General features: G+C 35.8%; 1 protein-coding gene and 1 pseudogene across 1 annotated transcript in view; both read left to right on the top strand.

The window, feature by feature from the left end:
- The window catches only part of Catsperb (catsper channel auxiliary subunit beta), a 123,318-nt gene that overhangs the window by 19,686 nt on the left and 80,483 nt on the right, over positions 1 to 23,149 (top strand). The window contains exons 5-6 of the mRNA XM_078050723.1: positions 5,813 to 5,908; positions 22,652 to 22,801. Coding sequence (XP_077906849.1) covers positions 5,813 to 5,908; positions 22,652 to 22,801 — 246 coding nt within the window. The remainder of the gene's footprint in view (positions 1 to 5,812; positions 5,909 to 22,651; positions 22,802 to 23,149) is intronic.
- On the top strand, positions 6,842 to 9,508 carry LOC144377920 (52 kDa repressor of the inhibitor of the protein kinase pseudogene; annotated as a pseudogene).

Raw genomic sequence — 23,149 nt, 5'->3', positions numbered from 1 at the left:
AGAAGGGAAATTGCATGGTAAAGGAAGGAGACCCTCATTGTTTTACAAAATTACATATAAGAGGAAGTGAGGGGAAAGGGGAAAAAAACAAGAGAGAGAAATGAATTATAGTAGATGGGGTAGGGAGAAAAGACGGGAGGGGAGGGGAGGGGAGGGGAGGGGAGAGCAGATAGTAGAGGATAGGAAAGGCAGAAGAATACAACATACACTAGTATGGCAGTAGGTAAAAAAGTGGATGCGTAACTGATGTGAATCTGCAATATGTATATAGGGTAAAAATGGGAGTTCATAATCTGCTTGAATCAAATGTATGAAATAAGATATGTCAAGAACTTTGTAATGTTTTGAACAACTAATAATAAAAAAAGAAAGAAAATTGTACCCTTTTTAACGATGTACTAGCTCTCATTAATATAAAGACAGAATATTATGTAAGTACTTGGGCATCATATTGACATTGACAAAGTAGTGGAGATCACATTAGTTTTACTTCTATTGTTTATTTACAAAATTTAATTTCAAAATGCATTAATTCTGAAGTCACCCAGACAGAAACAAAGGTGATCTGAGAATATAAGAATTTATATAAAAAGACCAAATAAGATGGACATGGTGACACATACCTAATCCTAGCCACTCCAGCACCTGAGTCAGGATGATTGTAAGTTTGGAGATCACGTGGGCAACTTAGAAAGACCCTGTCTAAAAACAAAAATCGTAAAAGGGCTAGGGTATAGCTCAGTAGAAGAGAATTTGCCTAGCATATGCAAGGGTTGGATCCCCAGCACTGAAAAAAATAAGGGGGGGGGAGTGGGGACAAAAAAATGACCAAACATATTCTGTCTCTGCCACTCCTGACACAACTCCCAGAACTAACTTATTTTTTACAAAAAAAAATGTTCTAGTAATATAAAGGAAGGGCAGAAGGCGAGGGTCTATAATAATGTTAAAAAAAAAGAAAAGAAAAAAATGCTTAGAGGAAAAAAGGCCATTTTGTTCTCATTTTTCTTCCTTAATCATATCTTATTTACCACTATGCCTTGAATTTTGTATATTTTATACAGATACTCCCCAACTTATGAGGGGTTTACATCCTGATAGAACTATTGTAAGTTGAAAATACATTTTATTTACCTAAGCTACTAAGCTTCATTGCTGGGCAACACAGTTGTTCCCCTCACGATTACATAGCTGACTGGGATCTGCAGCTCAGCATCACAAGAGAGGATACTAACCTTGAAAAGATAAAAACTCAAAATATGAAGTATGGATTCTAAGCAACGCATGTCATCTTTGCACCATCATAAAGCAGAAAACATTTCAAGTGAAACCATGGTTGGGGGCCATCTGTATGTGCAAAATCTTAAGAGTAGTTTAAGTAAAATCAACAGCAAAGGTAGCAACATACTCATCATAATAGTAGTAGAAACAGCAGGTAGCATTCACTGAATTATCGTATGTCAGCACTGCTTTAGATACTCTGCTTGTATTAACTCGTTTGTTCCTCACTGTAGGAGTATACTCTTTGTAGGTATTCTTATTACCTCCATTTTAAAAAGATTTAACTGAAGTCAGTGGAGCCATATGGAGATTTAGTGATAATTAAAAAATAGTGAAAGCATTTTGAAATTTGAACTACATTTTGCTATTCAATATCAAGAGTTCCTTCTGGATTTATAGTGCACAATTTGCTCTTTTCTTTTTCATTTTAAAATAAAGCGTATTTTACATTCAATAAAATATGCCCTTTTAGTGTCCAGGTCTGAGTTCTCACATATGTATACAACTGTGTAATTACTACAGTCAAAATACAGAACATTTCTATCACCTGATAAAATTACTCCACCAGGGAGACGATTGATTGATTGATTACAGGTTAAGTAATTTTATTGCCTGATGGAACTCTCCTATATCCTGATTGTAGTGATTACATAATTGTATACAGTTATGAAAACTCAGTCTTCTAGGTCTCATCAACCTCCCTACTGTTTTCTGTTCTTTTAGTTTTGCCTGTTCCAGGGTCACAAAAATAGAAACATAGAATATATAACCTTTGAGTCTGGATTCTTTCACTTAGCGTAATTCATTGGAAATTCATCCATGTTGTAGTTTCTTTCATTTTCTTACTGGATAGTATCCCATTATATGGATGCACCATAGTTAATTTTGTTGACAAGTATTGGCTTTCCCAGTTTGGGGCATTTATGAAAAAAGCTGCTATAAGCAATCTCATACAGGTTTTGTTAACCTGAATATGATATTTTAATTTTTATTTTCTTGCCTCCACAGAACACTTATTATATATCAGTGTTATATTCATATATATGTATATATGCATTTATACATATGAGTATGTATACATGTTCATTTATTTTTTAAAAATTTTAGCCATTTAAATAGGAATGTAATGGAACTTAATTGTGATTTTAATTTGCATTTCCCTAATAACTAATGACATGGAGACTCTTTTAATGTGTGCTTATTTGCCATTTGGTGAAGTATTTGTTCAAATTTTTTTTGAAAGTTTGTGATATTTTCTGGATACAAGTCTGTTATCAGCTATGTGATTCACAAATATTTTCTCCCAGTCTCTAACTTTGTCTCTTCATTTCTTAAGAATGTCTTTTGAAGATCAGGGTTCTTAATTTTAATGAAACTTTGTTTATCAGATTTTTATTTTATGGATTGTACTTTTGGCATCACAGCTAAGAAATTTTTACCTAATCCACATGCACAAAGATGTTCTCCTTTACTTGCTTTCAAAGTTTACAGTTCTAGATTTTGTATGTAGGCCTATTACTCATTTTGAGTAAACTTGTATAAGTTTATAGACCAACATTAAGTTTTTGGAATATAGATACCCAATTATTCTAGCACCATTGCTGTAAAAATGATTTTGTCTCCATTAAATTGCTATTTATTGGCAGTTTCTTCACTAATATCATGCTCTCTTTGTTACTTTAAGCCTCATAATAGATATTCTAAGTAATACTAGTCTTTTGCCTTTGATATTTTATCAAAATCATTTATTATAGTTCTTTTGCCTTTTCATGTAAATTTTAGAATCAACTTGTTTAGTTCTACAAAAAAATCTGGCTGTGATTTTTTTAAAGTTTGTATTTCATTGAATCAATAGATCAGTTTTAGGGAGAATTGTTGTATTACAACATTAGCTCTTCCAGTCTATGGATACAGTATGTGTCTCCATTTGTTTTCAAATGCTCTTCTTAAATGTGCCCTAGCTTCAGCCTCAGCCTTGACAGATGGGTACAGCTACTATAGCAGCCCCCAGGATAGAGCCACTGATGATGAATTCTCCAATCTCTACCCATTCTTTCATTTTAACACATCTGTGATTTTATATTTGTAGATTTCAGCTGGGCAAGGTGAGACACACCTATAATCCCAACATCTTGGGAGGCTAAGGCAGGAGGATTGCAAGCTCAAAGCCAGCCTCAGCAAATTAGCAAGGCCCAAAGCAATTTAGCAAGATCCTAATATAAAAAGGGCTGGGGCGGGGCTGGGGTTTGACATAGTGGTATAGAGCGCTTGCCTAGCATGTGTGAGGCACTGGATTCGATTCTCAGAACCCACATATAAATAAATGAAATAAAGGTCAATTGACAACTAAAGAATATTTTTTAAAAATTCACAACTAAAAAGGGCTGGGTATATGACTCAGTGGTTGAGTGACCTGAGCTTAATCCCTGGTACACCTCCCTCTGCAAAAAAAAAAAAAGTAGATTTCCTTATAAATAGCATTTAATTTAGTCTTTATTTTTACATCTAATCTAATTTTTATTTTAAACCATTTACATTTAATGTAATTATTGACATATGAATAAAGACAGATAAAAAAGGGAAAAAGTAAAACAGAAGAGATGAAACAAATAGAAAACAACCTGTAAGATGGTAGATTTCGATTCATGTGAATTGCTTTTTATGATTACATTTTCTCTCTACTATTGAATTATTACTTATACCTTTAATTTTTCATATTTACTCTAGGGTTTTATAATATACATTTTACTTAATTATCAACAGTTTAATTGATATATAATTCACATGTCATACAATTTGCTCACTTAAAGTATACAACCCATAAATTTGAGTATGTTCACAGAGTTGTATAATCATCCCCAAAATCAATTTTAGAACATTCTCATCATCCAAGAAAGAAACTCTATAACCACTAGCAGACATTCACAATTATTCTCCCTCCACTATCTAGTCTCTCCTTTCAACCCTTTAGCCTTAGGCAATCACTTATCTACTTTCTATCTTTATATATTTGCCTATTCTGGAGTCCCAACCCACCTAGGTAAGTGTCATTTCATGTCTTTGACCAACATTTTCCCATCTTTCTTTACCCTCTAAACATCCAAGTTTCTGGTAACCACCATTCTATTCTGTACTTCTAAGAGATCAGCTCTTTTAGATTCCACACATGAGTGAGATGCATTTCTGTGCCTGGCTTATTTCACTTAACATAATGTTCTCCAGGATTACGCATGTTGTCACAAATGACAATATTTGTTATGGCTGAAGAGTTTTCTATTGTGTACATATGTCACATTATCTTTATTCATTCATTCACAGATGGACAGTTAGGTTGATTCTATCTTTGCTATTGTGAACAGTGCTGCAATAAACATAGGAATGCAGATGTCTCTTCAATATATTGATTTTGTTTCCTCTGGACACATAACCAGTAGTGAGATTTCTGGATCACATAGTATTCTATTTTTAATGTAAACCTCCATACTGTTTTCCATAGTAGATTTATATTCCCATGACAATATTTAAGTTTCCCATTCATTCACATTCTTGACAATACTTGTTATATTGTTTCTTTTTGTTAATGGCCATTTTACAGATGTGAGGAAATTTCTCATTGTTTTTGATTTGCATTTCTCTGATAATTATACTGATTGGTCATCTTTTCATATACCAGTTTTCCATTTGTATGTCTTTTGATAAATGTCTTTTTCAGTTCCTTTGCCCATTTTTAAAATAGGTAATTTGTTTTCTTACTTTTAAATTATAATTTTTGTATCTTTGGAATGAATACCACTTGGTATGGTGAATGGTCTTTATAATGTGCTTTTGGATTTGGTTTTCCAGTATTTAAAAAAAATTTATAGTTGTACATGGACAGCATGCCTTTATTTGTTTGGTTTTTTTATGTGGTGCTAAGTAAGGATCAAACCCAGTGCCTCACACATGATAGGCAAGTGTTCTGCCACTGAGCTCCGGCTGCAGCCCCAGGTTGTATAGTATTTTGTCAAGGATTTTTACATTTATGTTGATCAAGGATGTTAGATTGAATTTTTCTCTTTTTGTTGAATCCTTATCTGGTTTTGATATCAGAGAAATACTGGCCTTCTTGAATGAGTTTTGAATATTTCCTCCTCTTGAATTTCTTTTAGAAGAGCTGCTATTGGTTCTTCCTTAAATGTTTGGTAGAATTTAGTCATGAAGCTGTCAGGACCTGGACTTTTCTTTGATGGGTTCTTTTAAGGAATATGCCACTTCACAAGATGGTCATAATTTACTTTTTACCAACACACAACAACTCTAGGAGAAAAATCATGATCAAAAATATTAGTAATAGATTCATTGCTGTGATGGTAAGATCACTGCATAATTCTTTTTTATTATTTTATCAGCAAAATGTTTGTAGGAAAAAGTGGGAAACTTGACAGTCAAAGTGGTTGGAAAAGGAAAAGTTATCATTATTGGTGATGTTCATATATCCTTAAATCTTACCAACATAACATAAAAATAGCTGAGTTTTGCCTTTTTATTTTAGATATTGCAGCTGTAGAAGAATGGTTAGTAAGGATAACTTTACATAAAGGATTAAATATTTATGCTACTGAGGGAACCTTATTGGATAGCGTTCGAGGTAAGTGCCAACTGATAAAAGTAGAATGGAATTCATATATTCCTTCAACAGACTTGATATCTTCTATTCACTAGACTCTATGCTAAGTCCTAGATGACCACGACCCTGGAGGGGCTCTCAGCCTGATCTGAGATCTGCGTAATGTTTTATGAATATGAAAATGTATATTTTACTGTAGCCATCTCAGAGGTCATTTTAAAGAATGGCTCTTAAAGTTAGGCTTTGCATCTTTGGTGCATCTTAGGTATTGCTTGTAGCATTTCCTGTCAGTTGTCTGACAGGAAATTAATATCACAAATTTAGAATTACCTATAGCACTATAGCTAAAGTTTAACATAAAAAAACCCTCAGTGTTGGATCTTGTCTTTTCTCACCTTTTTTGCTTTTATTATTTTAGTCCTGTTTTGATATGATGCTATGAAGACTGAAGTGTTAAAATAACTAAACACATTTTATGAAAAGAATCACCTGGGGGTCTTTAAAAAATAAGATGTCTAAACTCTGTCATACAAAAATTAAAATATGCTCTCTACAGGTAGAGTAAAGCATCTGTGGTTTTAGGAAATCTTCCAACACTATTCTGATGTACGGTAAGGACTTGAAAACGACCTTAGACATATGAGTTGCATATGTGGCCAAGAAATGTCTACAAACCTACTTAACCATAGTATTATTTGTAACAAGAAAAAAGAAAAACTTGGAAGCCACCTACATTTCCATAAATGAGGAGAAAGATAGTACATGTTGGAATATTCTGTTAAAATGATATATAGACCCCATAAATATCATCAAGTACTGAACTCAAGCATTGAGTGAAAATCAAGTTGCAGAATACAGCAGGAGAATATTTATCAAGAATTTAGAGTCCCTTCCCCGGTCCGGACGGGCGGGTGGCTGCCCTGAGGAGGCGGGGAGGGGAGGGCTGGGCCGGCCAGCAGGCGGGCGACAATGCCGAACTTCTGTGCTGCCTCCAACTGCACGCGGAAGAGCACGCGGTCCGACCTGGCCTTCTTCAGGTTCCCGGGATCCGGCCAGATGCCAGAAGTGGGTGGAGAATTGTAGGAGAGCTGACTTGGAAGATAAAACACCTGATCAACTAAATAAACATTATCGATTATGTGCCAAACGCTTCGAGACCTCTATGATCTGTAGAACTAGGCCTTATAGGACAGTACTTCGAGATAATGCAATACCAACAATATTTGATCTTACCAGTCATTTGAACAATCCACATAGTAGACACAGAAAACGAATAAAAGAATTGAGTGAAGATGAAATCAGGACACTGAAACAGAAAAAAATTGATGAAACTTCTGAACAGGAACAAAAACATAAAGAAACAAACAATAGCAATGCTCAGAACCCCAGTGCAGAAGAAGGGGGTGATGAACAGGATGAAGATATTTTGCCTTTAACCCTTGAAGAGAAGGAAAACAAAGAGTACTTAAAATCTTTATTTGAAATTTTGATTCTTATGGGAAAACAAAATATACCTCTGGACGGGCATGAGGCTGATGAAATCCCAGAAGGTCTCTTCACTCCTGATAACTTTCAGGCCCTGTTGGAGTGCCGGATAAATTCTGGTGAAGAGGTTCTGAGAAAACGCTTTGAGACCACAGCAGTTAACACATTGTTCTGTTCAAAAACACAACAGAAACAAATGCTGGAGATCTGTGAGAGTTGCATCCGGGAAGAAACCCTCAGGGAAGTGAGAGACTCGCACTTCTTTTCCATTATCACTGATGATGTGGTGGACATAGCAGGGGAAGAGCACCTTCCCGTGTTGGTGAGGTTTGTAGATGAGTCTCACAACTTGAGAGAGGAATTTGTGGACTTCTTGCCTTATGAAGCTGATGCAGAAATTTTGGCTGTGAAATTTCACACTACCATAACTGAGAAGTGGGGACTAAATATGGAGTATTGTCGTGGCCAGGCTTACATTGTGTCTATCCTATTCTCTTCCAAAATGAAAGTTGTTGCTTCTAGACTTTTAGAGAAATACCCTCAAGCTATCTACACACTCTGCTCTTCCTGTGCCTTAAACATGTGGTTGGCAAAATCAGTGCCTGTGATGGGGGTGTCTGTTGCATTAGGAACAATTGAAGAAGTTTGTTCTTTTTTCCATCGATCACCACAACTGCTATTAGAACTTGACAATGTAATTTCTGTTCTTTTTCAGAACAGTGAAGAAAGGGATAAAGAACTGAAGGAAATTTGCCATTCTCAGTGGACAGGCAGGCATGATGCTTTTGAAATTTTGGTGGATCTCCTGCAAGCACTTGTTTTATGTTTAGATGGTATAAATAGTGACACAAATATTAGATGGAATAATTGTATAACTGGTCGAGCATTTGTACTCTGTAATGCAGTAACAGATTTTGATTTCATTGTTACCATTGTTGTTCTTTAAAATGTCTTATCTTTTACAAGAGCCTTTGGGAAAAATCTCCAGGGACAAACTTCTGATGTCTTCTTTGCTGCCAGTAGCTTAACTGCAGTACTACATTCACTCAATGAAGTAATGGAAAATATTGAAGTTTATCATGAGTTTTGGTTTGAGGAAGCAACAAATTTGGCAACCAAACTTGATAATCAGATGAAACTTCCTGGGAAATTTCGTAGGGCTCAGCAGGGTAACCTGAAATCTCAGCTAACCTCTGAAAGTTACTATAAAGAAACCCTAAGTGTTCCAACAGTGGAACATATCATTCAGGAACTTAAAGATATATTTTCAGAACAGCACCTCAAAGCTCTTAAATGCTTATCTCTTGTACCATCAGTCATGGGACAGCTCAAATTTAATACATCAGAGGAGCACCATGCTGACATGTACAGAAGTGACTTGCCTAATCCCCCCGACACGCTTTCAGCTGAGCTACACTGTTGGAGAATCAAATGGAAACATCGAGGGAAAGATATAGAGCTTCCATCCACCATTTATGAAGCCCTTCATTTGCCTGATATCAAGTTTTTTCCTAATGTATATGCTTTGCTGAAGGTACTGTGTATTCTTCCTGTAATGAAGGTTGAGAATGAACTCTATGAAAATGGACAAAAGCGTCTTAAAGCATACTTGAGGAACACTTTGACAGACCAAAGGTCAAGTAACTTGGCTTTGCTTAACATAAATTTTTATATAAAACATGATCTGGATTTAATGGTAGACACATATATCAAACTATATACAACTAAGTCAGAGCTTCCTACAGATAATTCAGAAACTGTTGAAAATACCTAAAAGACTTTTTAAATGGGCTTTCTCTTATATTTGATATTTGGAAGAAAAGCCGTAAGGTATATGTAGGTCACTTATCACTGAATATCTTTGCCTACAGGCCTCATGAATACATTAGCCATTGGTAATCTGCCTATGTACATGGCACCTGTTTGAGCTCTCGTGCTTTGAAAAATTGTCTGTTCTTCCAGAAGACTGCATTGGAAGTACCACATTTCACCTCTGCGTGACCTCTGCTAGTAGCACTCTGAAATTGTTTTAGTTAAGTCTTTTAGGTTATAAAATGTATTATTACCATGGATCCAGTTGTCAGGTATTATTATCAATTTTGAAGAAATAAATTTTGAGGAGGTATAAGAAAAGAATGTATCTTATGAAATGTTACAATGAAGCCTACTGTTGACCTTTGACTATTAGGAGTTTTAAGTGTGTTAAAATCTGTAATGGACAATTAAGGGAGTTAACCAGAGTTATGAGCTCATCAAACAGATTTCAGTATAGATTTTGTCTTTATCAAAAGAACTTAAAGAACAAGTTACAGTTAAAATTTGAGTGGAAGAGCTTGCCGTAGTTGTTCCACATCTGGTTGTTGCTGTTTACATTCCTTTGTTGAGCCTACGTCTTCATAAGCCTACACCTTCATTTTAGCAGGTAAATGGTGAACACTTCTGCTTCACGATCAAGACAGAATCAGACGCTGTGGATATGGGCAACTTGTCTGTTTTCTTTTTCCATGACTATATCTACTGCCTCGTCTTGATTTATAAGCAAAACCTGGAAAACCTACAAAATAAATGTTTCGTGGTTTATCTAGAAATAATACAGAAAATATTGCTGTTATTTTTGGTGAAGAAAATCAATTTTGTATAGTTTATTTCAATCTAAATAAAATGTGAATTTTGTTTTAAAAAAAAGAATTTAGAAAACAGGGGATGGGGCCATGTGAAGGACTGGGTTCAATCCTCAGCATCATATAAAAATCAATAAATAAAAATAAAGGTACTGTGTCCATCTGCAACTAAAAATATTTTTAAAAATTCATAAAACAAAGCCATACTAGATAATCTTCATGCATATGTATCTATCATATAAAATATAAACACATGGATCAGAAATATATGTAGTAATTTTTTATACATTTGGGATGACTTGAGAGTGGGACTGTGGAGAGAAACAGAGATATCTTCAATCTTATCTGTATTGTTTTATTTCTGTAACCAAATGAAATTATCTAGGACTGGAGGTATATCTCGGTGGTAGAGCATTTGTCTAGCATGTTCAAAGCCATGGGTTTGATCCCTAGCACCCAACACACACTCATACAGAAATTAAAATATGTGAAAAAATAATGACAAAATGTTTTACTTTCTTGATTTTTTTCCACAGTTTCCAAAATTAAAAAAAAATAGTCAGTTATTATTTCAATAGTAATTACAATCCTGTCTTTGGGGACTCTAATAGTTGCTCTCTACAGATGAGTAAAGAATCTGTGATTTTAGGAAATATATTCCATTCTACTTTTAGGTATTAAATACCAATCTAAAATTATTTAATTTTTTTAAAAAAACAATCCTTAGAACAATTATAAAATGAAATAATTTTTCTACTGTCATGTATAACTAATTAGAATAAGTAAAAAATTAAATTACTATTATGAAAAAATATCAGTTTTTTAAAAATCTGCAAACTGAATTATTTCCATATTGCGATACACTGCATTAACATTTAATTTGTATTTGTTCTGAATGTACAGAAGTACTATGGCAGCAAAAACTTCACAAATTATAGATCTATGGATGCAGAAATGAGAATAATTTGCTTAAGGAATTGAAAGACCAGTGTTGCAGAAGCATAGAAAATGAGAGAGTGGTCAGTGCATGATGAGTTTAGAGACTGGCAGGGATCATAGTAAAAAGTGTGGACTTTATTCTAATTATACTGAAAAGCTACTAGAATATGTTAAGCAAGAAAGTTATACAGTCTGACTTGTGCTTTAGAGAAGGTCCCTTTGGCTAGCTGCATAGAAAATCGACTTTTGGGGAAGAAAGGCAAGAACAGGACAAAGGCAAGGTTAGCAGCTGTCACAACAATCCACTCAGGAGATGGAGAGCTTGGATCCTTGTAGGTGTAGGGCAGGTGGAGAAAGTGAAATCTTCAGGACACACTTTGGAAGTACAGCCGAACGGCTTCCTAGTGGACAGCAATGAGGAATATGTATCGAGGATGAATCCTACATTTCTTACTCCGGTAATCAAGTAGAGGCTAATATCATTTATTGAACTGTTGAAGACATGGGGAAAACACTAGGAAGTAGGATCAGGGGGAAAGGTAAAGGTTAGGTTGGAAATCTCATTCACTGTTAAATTCAAAAGAGATGTTGAAATTCTGTGTCTAATGCTTTTATTCAATGCAATCTCAGACCATTCATCTTTTTTCTGTCTTCTATACTCACACAGCTCTGAACCACCATCACAAGTGGCCTTCATACCAGTCACATTTCTGTCTTTTTTAGCTTCTCAGCAGCAGTCAAAGCTTTTACTCACTCCCTGGTTCTTATAATGCTTAAAATACAGCATCCGACTTTGAGGAGTTTGTATGCAAGTACAGAGGCACTGTCAACTAAGTACAGTCTTAGTTGTTCCAGATGTGAGCTTAAACCTCCCTGTCTTCTTAAGATTTGGACGTGAATGGCCGGCAAACACATAACCTGCTACACTCCAAAATGTTAGCCGCCTTACCCCAAATTTCTTTAAATTCCTGAGTGCCTTACTAGGGAATGAGTTTAGTTATACTTGTGTGTCTTTTCCTTCTCTGATGTACCTGAGCTACTCACTAAGTCAACCTAGATGGATACATAGCTTTTTTTCTTGCTTTGCACAAAGTGAAAAAATACCACATATAGTCTTTGGGTTTGTAGCAGATTTTATTTAAAATGTATATTTTATTTAAAATTTACACTATAGAATATAAACAGCTAAAGAATTAATTATTAGATATCTCTGTTCTTCAAAGTCCTTTGACTACTTTTGAAATTCAGACGCAGTATTTGTTCAAGTTGCCTAGGCTTAATTTTTATATACTCTTTTCTCATTTTCTTCTGAAAATTTCTTCCTCAAGATTTTTTTTACTTAATCTTAAAAATTTTTATTTATTTTATTTTTTCTAATTAGTTATACATGACAGTAGAATGCATTTTGACACCTAATACATAAATGGAGTATAACTTCTTTTTTAGTATTTATTTCTTAGTTGTAGTTGGACATAATACCTTTATTTTATTTATTTATTTTTATGTTGTGCTGAGGATCGAAACCGGGACCTCGCTCATGCTAGGCAAGTGCTCTACCACTGAGCCACAACCCCAGCCCAACGGAGTATAACTTCTTATTCTTCTGGTTGTACATGATGTAGAATCACATGGGTTGTGTAATCATATATGTACATATGGTAGCAATGTCTGATTCATTCTACTATCCTTCCTATCCTCATACCCCCTCCCCTCACTTCACTCCCCTCTGTCTAATCCATAGTACTTCTATTTTTCCCTAGCCCCCCTCCCCTCTATTGTGAATTAGCATCTGAATATCAGAGAAAACATTCAGCCTTTGGCTTTGGGGGATTGACTTATTTGCTTAGCATGATATTCTCCAGCTTTATTCATTTACTATCAAATACCATAATTTCATTCTTCTTTAGGGCTGAGTAATATTCCATTGTGTATATATACCACAGTTTCTTTATCCATTCATCTGTTGAAAGGCACCTAGGTTGGTTCCATAGTTTAGCTATTCTGAGTTGAGCCACTGTAAACATCGATATGACTGCATCACTGTGGTAGGCTGATTTTAAGTCCTTTGGGTATAGACTAAGGAGATAGCTGAGTCAAATAATGGTTCCATTCCAAGTTATCTGAGGAATCTCCATACTGCTTTCCATAGTGGTTATACCAATTTGCAGTCCCACTAGCAATGTATGAGTATGCCTCTTTTCCCACATCCCTGCCAACATTTATTGTTGCTTATATTCTTGATAATTGCCATTCTGACTAGAGTGAAATGAGTTTTCATTTGCATTACTTTAATTGCTAGAGATGTTGAACATTGTTTAATATATTTGTTGACTGATCATGTTTCTTCAGTGAAGTGCTTGTTCAGTTCCTTTGCCCATTTATTGATTGGGTTATTTGTTTTGGGGGGGTTTAGTTTGTTTGGTTGTTTTGTTGTTGTTGTTGTTGTTGTTGTTTGTTTTTTGGTTTGTGTATGTGTGTGTGTGTTAAGATTTTTGAGTTCTTTATATATCTTGGAGATTAATGCTGTATCTGAGGTATATGTGGTAAAGATTTTTTTCCCACTATATAGGCTCTCTCTTCACATTCTTGATTGTTTCCTTTGCTTTGAAGAAGCTTTTTAGCTTTATACCATCCCACTTATTGATTCTTGATTTTACTTCTTATGCTTTAGGAGTCTGACATGATGAAGAGTTGGCCTACTTTTTATTCTGTTAGGCACAGTGTCTCTGTTTTAATGCTTAGGTCCTTGATCCACTTTGAGTTGAGTATTGTGCAGAGGGAAAGATAGGGGTCTAGTTTCATTTTGTTACATGTGGTTTTCCAGTTTATCTAGCACCATTTGTTGAAAAGGCTATCTTTTCTCCAGTGTATGTTTTTAGCACCTTTCTCTAGTATGAGATAACTGTATTTGTGTGGGTTTGTCTCTGTATTTTCTATTCTGTTCCATTGGTCTACATGTCTATTTTGGTACCAATACCTTGCCATTTTTATTGCTATGGCTCTGTAGTATAGTTTAAGGTTTGGTATTGTGATGCTACCTGCTTCATTCTTCTTGCTAAGTATTTCTTTGGTTATTCTGGGTCTCTTGTTTTTTTCAAATGAATTTCATGATTGCTTTTTATAATTCTATGAAGAATGTCATTGGGATTTTAATAGGAATTGCATTAAATCTATATAGCACTTTAATTAATTAATATTGCTATTTTCACAATATTAATTCTGTCTGTCCAAGAGCAAGGGATATCTTTCCATCTTCTAAGATCTTCTTCAAATTCTTTCTTTAGAGTTCTGTAGTATTCATTAAATTATTATTTTGGGGGGGCTATTATGAATGGGGTAGTTTTCCTAATTTCTCTTTCAGTGAATTCATTATTGATGTATAGGAGCATGTTTGATTTATGGATATTGATTTATTTCCTACTACTTTGCTGAATTCATTTATTAGTTCTAGAAGCTTTCTGGTGGAATTTTTTAAATCTTCTAAATAAAGAATTATGTCATGGGCAAATAGTGATAGTTTAAGTTCTTCTTTTCCAATTTGTATCCCTTTAATTTCTTTCATCTGTCTGATTGCTCTGGCTAGAGTTTCAAGGATGATAGAATAGAATAGAAGTGGTAAAACAGGGCATCCCTGTCTTGTTCCAGTTTTTAGAGGGAATACTTTCAATTTTTCTCCATTTAGAATTATGTTGGCTTTGGGCTTAGCATAGATAGCTTTACAATGTTGAGGAATGTTCCTACTAGTTTTTCCAGTGTTTTGAACATGAAGGGTGCTGTATTTTATCAAATGCTTTCATCTATTGAGATGATCATATTATTCTTATCTTTAAGTCTATTGATGTGATCAATTACATTTATTGATTTCTGTATGTTGAACCAAACGTGCATCCCTGGTATGAACCCTACTTTGTATGAAACTTGCCCGAATTTTATTGAGAATTTTTGCATCTATGTTCATCAGGGATATTGGCCTGAAGTTTTCTTTTCTTGAAGTGTCTTTGTCTGGTTTTGGTATCAGACTAGCCTCATAGGATGAGTTTGGAAGGATTCCCTCCTTTTCTATTCCATGGAATAATTTGAGGAGTATTGGTGCTAATTCTCCTTTGAAGATCTTACAGAAATCATCTGAGAATCAGCTGGTCCTGGGCTTTTCGTGATTAGTAGGCTTTTGATAGTGTCTCCTATTTCCTTGCTTGAAATTGATCTTTTAAATTGTGTATGTTCTTCTGATTCAGCTTGGGTAGGTCATATGTCTCTAGAAATTTTCCAATGTCTTCAAAATTTTCTATTTTATTGGAGTATAAATTTTCAAAATAGTTTCTGATTATATTCTGTATTTCAGTATATCTGATGTGATATTTTCTTTCTCATCATGAATTTTAGTAATTTGAGTTTTCTTTCTCTCTTTATTAGTGTGGCTAAGGGTTTATCAATTTTATTTATTTAGCAAAGAGCCATTTTTTATTTTGTCAATTTTTAAAATTTTTTGTTTCAATTTCATTGATTTCAGCTCTGATTTAAATTATTCCTGTGTTCTACTGCTTTGGGTGTTGATTTGTTCTTCTTTTTCTAGGGCTTGAAGATGTAATGTTAAGTCATTTATTCATTGACTTTCTATTCTTTTAACGAATGAGCTCAATGCAGTGAACTTTCCTCTAAGCACTGCCTTCATGGTGTCCTAGAGATTTTGATGTGTTGTATCAGTGTTCTCATTTACCTCTAAGTATTTTTTTTATTTAATCCCTGATTTCTTCTGCTATTTGTCATTCAATAGCATATTATTTAATCTCCAGGTGTTAGAATAGCTTCTATTTTTATTTTATTGTTGATATCTAACTTTATTCCACTATGATCTGATGAAATGTAAGGTATTATCTCTATTTTTTGTATTTTCTAAGAGTTGTTTTGTGATATAAGATTTGGTCTACTTTAGAGAAGGATTAAGTGCTGCTGAGAAGAAACTGTATTTGCTCACTGATGGATGAAATATTCTATATGTGTCATTAATCTAAATTCTTGATTATATTATTTAGTTCTATAGTTTCTTTGTTTAGTTTTTTGGGGGGAGGATCTATATGGTAGTAAGAGAGGTGTATTAAAGTCACTCATAATTATTGTTGTAGTCTGATTCTTGAAAAAGGCTTTGTTTGATGTATGTAGATACTCCATTGTTTGGGCATAAGTATTTATAGTTGATATGTCCTGCTGATTATAATTCTCTTAAGCAATATGAAATGTCCTTCTTTGTCTCTTCTGATTAACTTTGGCTTGAAGTCCACTTTATCTGCTATGAGGATGGAAACCCCTGCTTGTTTGTGATCTATGTGAGTGATATGCTTCTTCCCATATTTTTATCTCTAGTCTGTGAATGTCTCTCCCTATGAGGTGAGTCTCTTGGAGACAGCATATTGTTGGGTCTTGTTTTTTAATCCAGTCTGCCAGTCTGTATCTTTTGATTGATGCATTTAGGTCATTTACTAACATTTAGGGTTATTATTGAGATATGATTTGTATCCCTGGTCATTTTGGTTTATTTCTGGGTTTTAATTTGATTTAGTTTCTCCTTTGGTTGACTATTCATTAGTGCAGTTCCTCCCTTTGCTTGTTTCTACTTTTTTTTTCATTCTCATTGACTAATTCATTGAAAATGTTTTGTAATGTAGGCTTTCTGGTTGTGAATTCTTTTGAATTTTGTTTGTCATGAAAGGTTTTTATTTCATCTTCAAATATGAAGCTTAATTTTGCTGGATATAAAATTCTTGGTTGGTACCCACTTTCTTTCAGAGCTTGGTGTATGTTGTTTCAGGACCTCCTAGCTTTGAAGATCTGGATTGAGAAATCAGCTGAAATCCAAATTGGTTTCCCCCTATACATAATCTGATACTGTTTTCTGATGGCCTTTAAAATTCTACCTTATTCTGTATGGTAGGCATTTTCATTATAATGTGCCTTGATATGGGTTTGTTCATTTGGGGTCCTTAAAAGAGCATGCTACAGGGATACTGCCACATCGATGTGCATAGAAGCACAATTCACAATAGCTAGACTGTGGAACCAACCCAGATGCCCTTCAATAGATGAATGAATAAAAAAATGTGGCATTTATACACTATGGAATATTATGCAGCAATAAAAAATGACAAAATCATGGAATTTGCAGGGAAATTTGCAGTCCCACCAGCATAAGACTCTTGTGTTTCATTTTTCATTTCATTCTTTAGATTTGGGAAATTTTATGATATTATTTCATTGAAAAGATTGTGCATTCCTTTGGTTTGTATCTCTGCACCTTCATCTATCCCGATAAATCTTAAATTTGGTCTTTTTGTGGTATCCCATAATTCCTGGAATTTCTATTCATGGTTTCTTATCATCTTCTCTGTGTAGTCAACTTTATTTTGTTTTTTTTTTATTGGTTGTTCACAACATTACAAAGCTCTTTACATATCATATTTCATACATTAGATTGAAGTGGGTTATGAACTCCCAATTTTTACCCCAAATGCAGATTGCAGAATCACATCGGTTACACATCCACATTTTTACATAATGCCCTATTAGTAACTGTTGTATTCTGCTACCTTTACTATCCCCTACTATCCCCCCTCCCCTCCCCTCCCATCTTCTCCTCACAACCTCTTATATGTAATTTTGTATAGCAATGAGGGTCTCCCTTCATTTCCATGCAATTTGCCTTATCTCTCCCTTTCCCTCCCATCTCATGTCTCTGTTTAAAGTTAATCTTTTTTTTTCCTGCTCTTCCTCCCTACTCTGTTCATAGTTGCTCTCATTATATCAAAGAAGACATTTGGTATTTGTTTTTTAGGGATTGGCTAGCTTCACTAAGCATAATCTGCTCTAGTGCCATCCATTTCCCTGCAAATTCCATGATTTTGTCATTTTTTATTGCTGCATAATATTCCATAGTGTATAAATGCCACATTTTTTTTATTCATTCATCTATTGAAGGGCATCTGGGTTGGTTCCACAGTCTAGCTATTGTGAATTGTGCTTCTATGCACATCAATGTGGCAGTATCCCTGTAGCATGCTCTTTTAAGGTCTTTAGGGAATAGTCCAAGAAGGGCAATAGCTGGGTCAAATGGTGGTTCCATTCCCAGCTTTCCAAGGAATCTCCAAACTGCTTTCCAAATTGGCCACACCAATTTGCAGTCCCACCAGCAGTGCACAAGTGTACCCTTTTCTCCACATCCTCGCCAGCACTTGTTGTTGTTTGACTTCATAGTGGCTGCCAATCTTACTGGAGTGAGATGGTATCTTAGTGTGGTTTTGATTTGCATTTCTCTGACTGCTAGAGATGGTGAGCATTTTTTCATGTACTTGTTGATTGATTGTATGTCCTCCTCTGAGAAGTGTCTCTTCAGGTCCTTGGCCCATTTGTTGATTGGGTTATTTGTTATCTTATTGTTTAATTTTTTTGAGTTCTTTGTATACTCTGGATATTAGGGCTCTATCTGAAGTGTGAGGAGTAAAAATTTGTTCCCAGGATGTAGGCTCCCTATTTACCTCTCTTATTGTTTCTCTTGCTGAGAAAAAACTTTTTAGTTTAAGTAAGTCCCATTTGTTGATTCTTATTATTAACTCTTGTGCTATGGGTGTCCTAGTCAATTTTATTTAGAAGATTATATATTTTGTCTTCATTGCTTGAGGTTCTGTTTTTCAAGTGGTCTAGTCTGTTTGTGATGCTTTCCATTGAATTTTTTATTTTGTTATTGATTTCTTCATTTCAAGGTTTCTGCTTGATTTTTTTAGAATCAGGATCTCTTCATTGAAGTGATCTTTCACATCCTGAATTTTATCTCTGATTTTATGACCTTATATTGTCCTTTTTGTCACAAATCAGTTTAACTATGTGCATTCTAAACTCCTTCTCTCAATTTCTTCTATTGTATTGTCAATGGATTCTATTGGTTTGTTTGGGGCACTTTCCTACCTTATTTTTTATGTTGTTTGTGTGTCTTCCCATCTAGCAGTGTGGATCTACTGCAGTACAGTTTCTACCGTGTATATTTACAGTGTCTCTCCTTTAAGGAGAGACCAATATTAACAGCACACAATGCAAAAATATACAGCCCTAACCCATATAGCTTCTATTAAGATGTCTACAGTTTTGTCACAATAAACAAAAATGATGTGTTCAATTATTGTCTACAATATAAACAGTGAGTTTGCAAAAGGGTTTACAATTTCAAATGGTGGACAAAGAGAGAACAGATGTGATGTTTATGAGGAGGGAGAAAAGAAGACAGAAGTAAAAAATTATAGGAAGAGTGAAAGAAGAATTAATATATGATGGTTATTAGTAGAAGAAAAGAGAGAAAGAAAATCTAGGGAAACAGATAAGTGAGGGAGAAAATATCATAAAGTAAAATAAAAGAATACACAAAAAACTGTAATGTACTATTCAGACATCCTGGTCCTCAATAAACTGGTGCATGAAAAATACTTGGTTTCAAAAATGGTAAAGATGTGAAAGAGAGAGAGAGAGAGAGAGAGAGAGAGAGAGAGAGAGAGAAAGATCTCAATGGAAAAATGGAACAACTGTTTCCATTGGAGTTCAAAAGTTTCTCAGCTTCCCTTCTCAGCCAATAGGTGGGATTGTCTGGAGTTTGATGGTAGCTCTACCTTCAGGATGGTGGGAGAGTTAGTCCTGGAGGCAGAACTCCTAGAGGCGAGGTATAGGCTAAGTTTGCTCCAGCTTCTTTGCTGTATGCCAATTGGTCAGGAGATTTTACCTCACCATGCCTTCCATGTTGGAAGACTGCACCCCAGGAATCTCCTTCAAGTTTTCTTCCAGATGGAGCCAATTCTTAGCCCTTTACATTGTCTGTGGACCCCACAATTTCTGGTCTCTATTTAGTCTCCAAACTCCATCTCTCCCTGTTATAGATGAGGCAGGGTACCAGAGATAGCAGGAAACAGTTTTATTTGGCTGCAGCCAGGGTCAGAGGGTACAGCTTTCACTGTAATCAATTAATCCCCTGAACCCTGAGTTCAGGTAAGTTTCATAACTTTATACCCAACATATAAGAGGAGGGACTCAGAAGTTCACAGTCTGCAGAAGTTCACATAAAAGCACCTTTTTTTTTTCACTGTTCTGGGCAAGTTAACCCTTCAAAGACACCACCTGAGAAGGGGAGAGCTTCTTCTTCCCTTTCTTTCCTCCCCCTGCCAGCTGTTACCATGGAGCCCAATTGGTAACTTCTCTTATCTTAGAAATGTAGACATCCCTGTGAAGTCCCAGCTCAAGGCCAGAGGCCTTGTTACAGAATGTATTTTTTCAATCACATTTTGCATTTGCAACATACTTCTACAAACTACTATACTGGATAAATGTTTGTGGAAAAAACAAGTAAAGAGGCATATAGCACCTGGAGTGCTGAATTCTTCCAGGCCAGTGGCCAAGTAAAATAGAGCAACAGGAAAATAGGAAGTTTACCTACATTGAACTCTTTTGTAGAGACTCTATTGCTGACAGTCCTAAAATCAATTATGGTGAAGATTTCTGGAGAAGCTTAGTTAAGATTTTCTGTGGAGAATTGGGTGCCACTACATTCTGTCCTGGTCTTTTGAATTCCTGATCAGTCTCTCCCAGGACCTATGCCTTGGTTGTGGGTGGAGAGCTGTTCTGTGTTCCCCTACGTGAAATGCTTCCAGTTTCTGACTTTCCACTAGATTGCTAGGCTCAGACAGGTCTACGTTGATCTAACTGCAAACTCATAGATCTGGGTTTCAGATTCCTTTTCTCAGTGTTTTCAAAAGATTTTCTTCAGGGAAAAAAAAAAAAAAAGATCCTTCTGTTGTTTTGATGCCGGTGTTTAGACTCCGTCGGGGCCAAATTCTGTTTCCCAGATGTGAAGACTGAACACCCAAGAAATGCTGAGGCAAGCATAGAAAGCAAGTTTTATTTAAAGGATAGAACATAGATAGGCTTCTCTGCAGAGAAGGGGGCCTAGAGATGGGTGTCCAAGGAAGTAGGGGTGTCCTCCCTGTCAGGTTGATGGAGGTGACTTAGGAACAAAGTACCAAGCAGCCCACGTGCGAAAGAACCACCAATCAGGCCCTGAGGGAACCGCCTGTCAATCAGCAGGGTCTCCTGGCCAATCCTGGATCTTAGCCAGCTCCCCCACCACCACCAACTCCAGTGGGACAAGGGACTCTAAAAACCCCTTTTCCTGTCCCAAGTTCTCCCTTCCTGCCCTAAGCCAAATAAAAATTCCAGCCCCATGTGGTTTCTCCTCAGACCCTCTTCTTATCCCCTCTGTCATTCTGAGAGTTCCTCCCCACACACACACAGGGAAATCTCAGTAAAGCCTTGTTCAGCAGCCTTTTAAAATCTGCCTCCTTTTGGAGGCTGTGTTGCCTGACCTTTCACTCCCGCTTTTATACATTCTAGTTCCTTTGTTCTCAGCCCTCCTTCTCGTCTCATCTTGCCTAGTGACAAGCAACCAAAAGGTGGGCCAAAAGGTGGGCAAAAAGCCTTTCCAGGGTGCCTCTCCATGACTGCACAATTGGGCAGGAAAGGAGCTGCCCAGAGGTACTTCATTAACAACTCCTATAGCTCTCTGCAGGGAGGAACAATTTCCTGGATGCAGGGGAACAGGCTGGTGGGGGCAGGACTTTGGAGATATTTAGCATTTGATTTCCTTTCCTTTTGAATCAGCCTCCATCTTCCAGATCTGACCCAATTGTTTATTAACTATATTGACTGTCTTTTTGTCTCCCAGCCTGAGTTTTATGCATGAAGATTTGACTTTAGCTCAACCTGTTACATCTCCATGAATAAATTTTAAAATTTGGAAAACCTTGTCTTATTAAGTTCATTCAAAAGGATTGTTGCCTAACCCTGTCTGGTGAAGAAGAGTGTAGTTTCATTCTTCTAGACCACTGAAGTTTAGGGCTGTCCTGAAGCATGAGAGGATCGGGGGAGTCTCACTTACTCTAGGGATTCATGGAAGGCTTTGCAGAGAGGGTGATACCAAAAAGAGATTGGAAAATGATTGGGAGAAAAACAAATATTCAAAGGCCCATGAACTAGAGCCTAGCAAAAATTAAAGGTGAGGAATTTAAATACTTTATCTCCTGGAAGTCCTTGTGGGTCATGTGAAAGACCTTCTTTGCCACTTGTTTTGCCATTCAGACCATGCTGGGTTGAAGAACTGTCACCGCTGATTGGGTTTCCTATTAGTCTACTCCTAACTTTTCTATTTTCCAGAAGCCACTCTAAGTCTCTTAACTACTAATGACAATTTCCCCTGTTTTCCACTGCTACTCTGAATTCTCATTTTTAATTATCTACTGCCGTTTGATGGGATTGGGAAAGGAAAGGAAAGGAAATGGGGGCTCTTGAGACAGAAGTTGTTTTCTAAGTTATAAATGTGTCTATCCCATGGTGGAGCAATTCCATTTCTAGGCATAGATCCTACGATAATGTTTTTATCCTAATATGGCCAAAGCAATATCTCCCATCCCACATACTCTTCTGCAATGTGATCTTGCCAGGCTCACACCGAGGGAATTAGACATCATTCCTTCTACTCTGGAAAATAAAAACAGACTTACTTTCCATCAATGAAGGGTGAGATCCTACTGCACCCATTTTTGAACTATAGAATAGTTCCTTTATAGTCTAAAACTTTTAAAGGAAAGTGGTAATGTTTCATTTTCACAGTTTAAACACCTAAATTTAATTTCCACAGAACCTATTCTACAGTGGACTCTTGGAAGAGCGATGGTAAAACATGAGGTCAAAACATTGTATCCACATGTGATAGACATCAAAGTGACAAAGTGCCCTTGTGCCAATGATGTTGCTATAATTGGCTTCGTTTTGAATACAACATATAATGGTAAGTTTACAAATTTATTGAATGACATTAGTAGTGTTTTGCATTTGTTAAAGGTGTTGGTTAAGTGGCAGTATAAATGAAATGTATATAGTTGGGCTGGAGTGAAAATGATTCTTAAAAACACCCATGAATTTACTCTTTGTCACTCTACCTGTCTAGTTGCAAGTGTGATATATTGAGGATATTGTTTCTCGTGACTTTTTACCATGTCAGTAGTGGCTTAAGTATCTCTCCTAATTTCATTTATCCTCTTCCCTCTACTGGTATATTACTTCTTCCCAACAATTATGCATTGTTTTTAATCCATTTGATATTTCTTCCATATATAAGTAGGTATTATTTTTCCTA

The sequence above is a fragment of the Ictidomys tridecemlineatus genome, chromosome 5 (genome assembly GCF_052094955.1).
Source record: "Ictidomys tridecemlineatus isolate mIctTri1 chromosome 5, mIctTri1.hap1, whole genome shotgun sequence".
Taxonomy (NCBI): domain Eukaryota; kingdom Metazoa; phylum Chordata; class Mammalia; order Rodentia; family Sciuridae; genus Ictidomys; species Ictidomys tridecemlineatus.
This window is presented reverse-complemented; position numbering and strand designations above follow the sequence as displayed.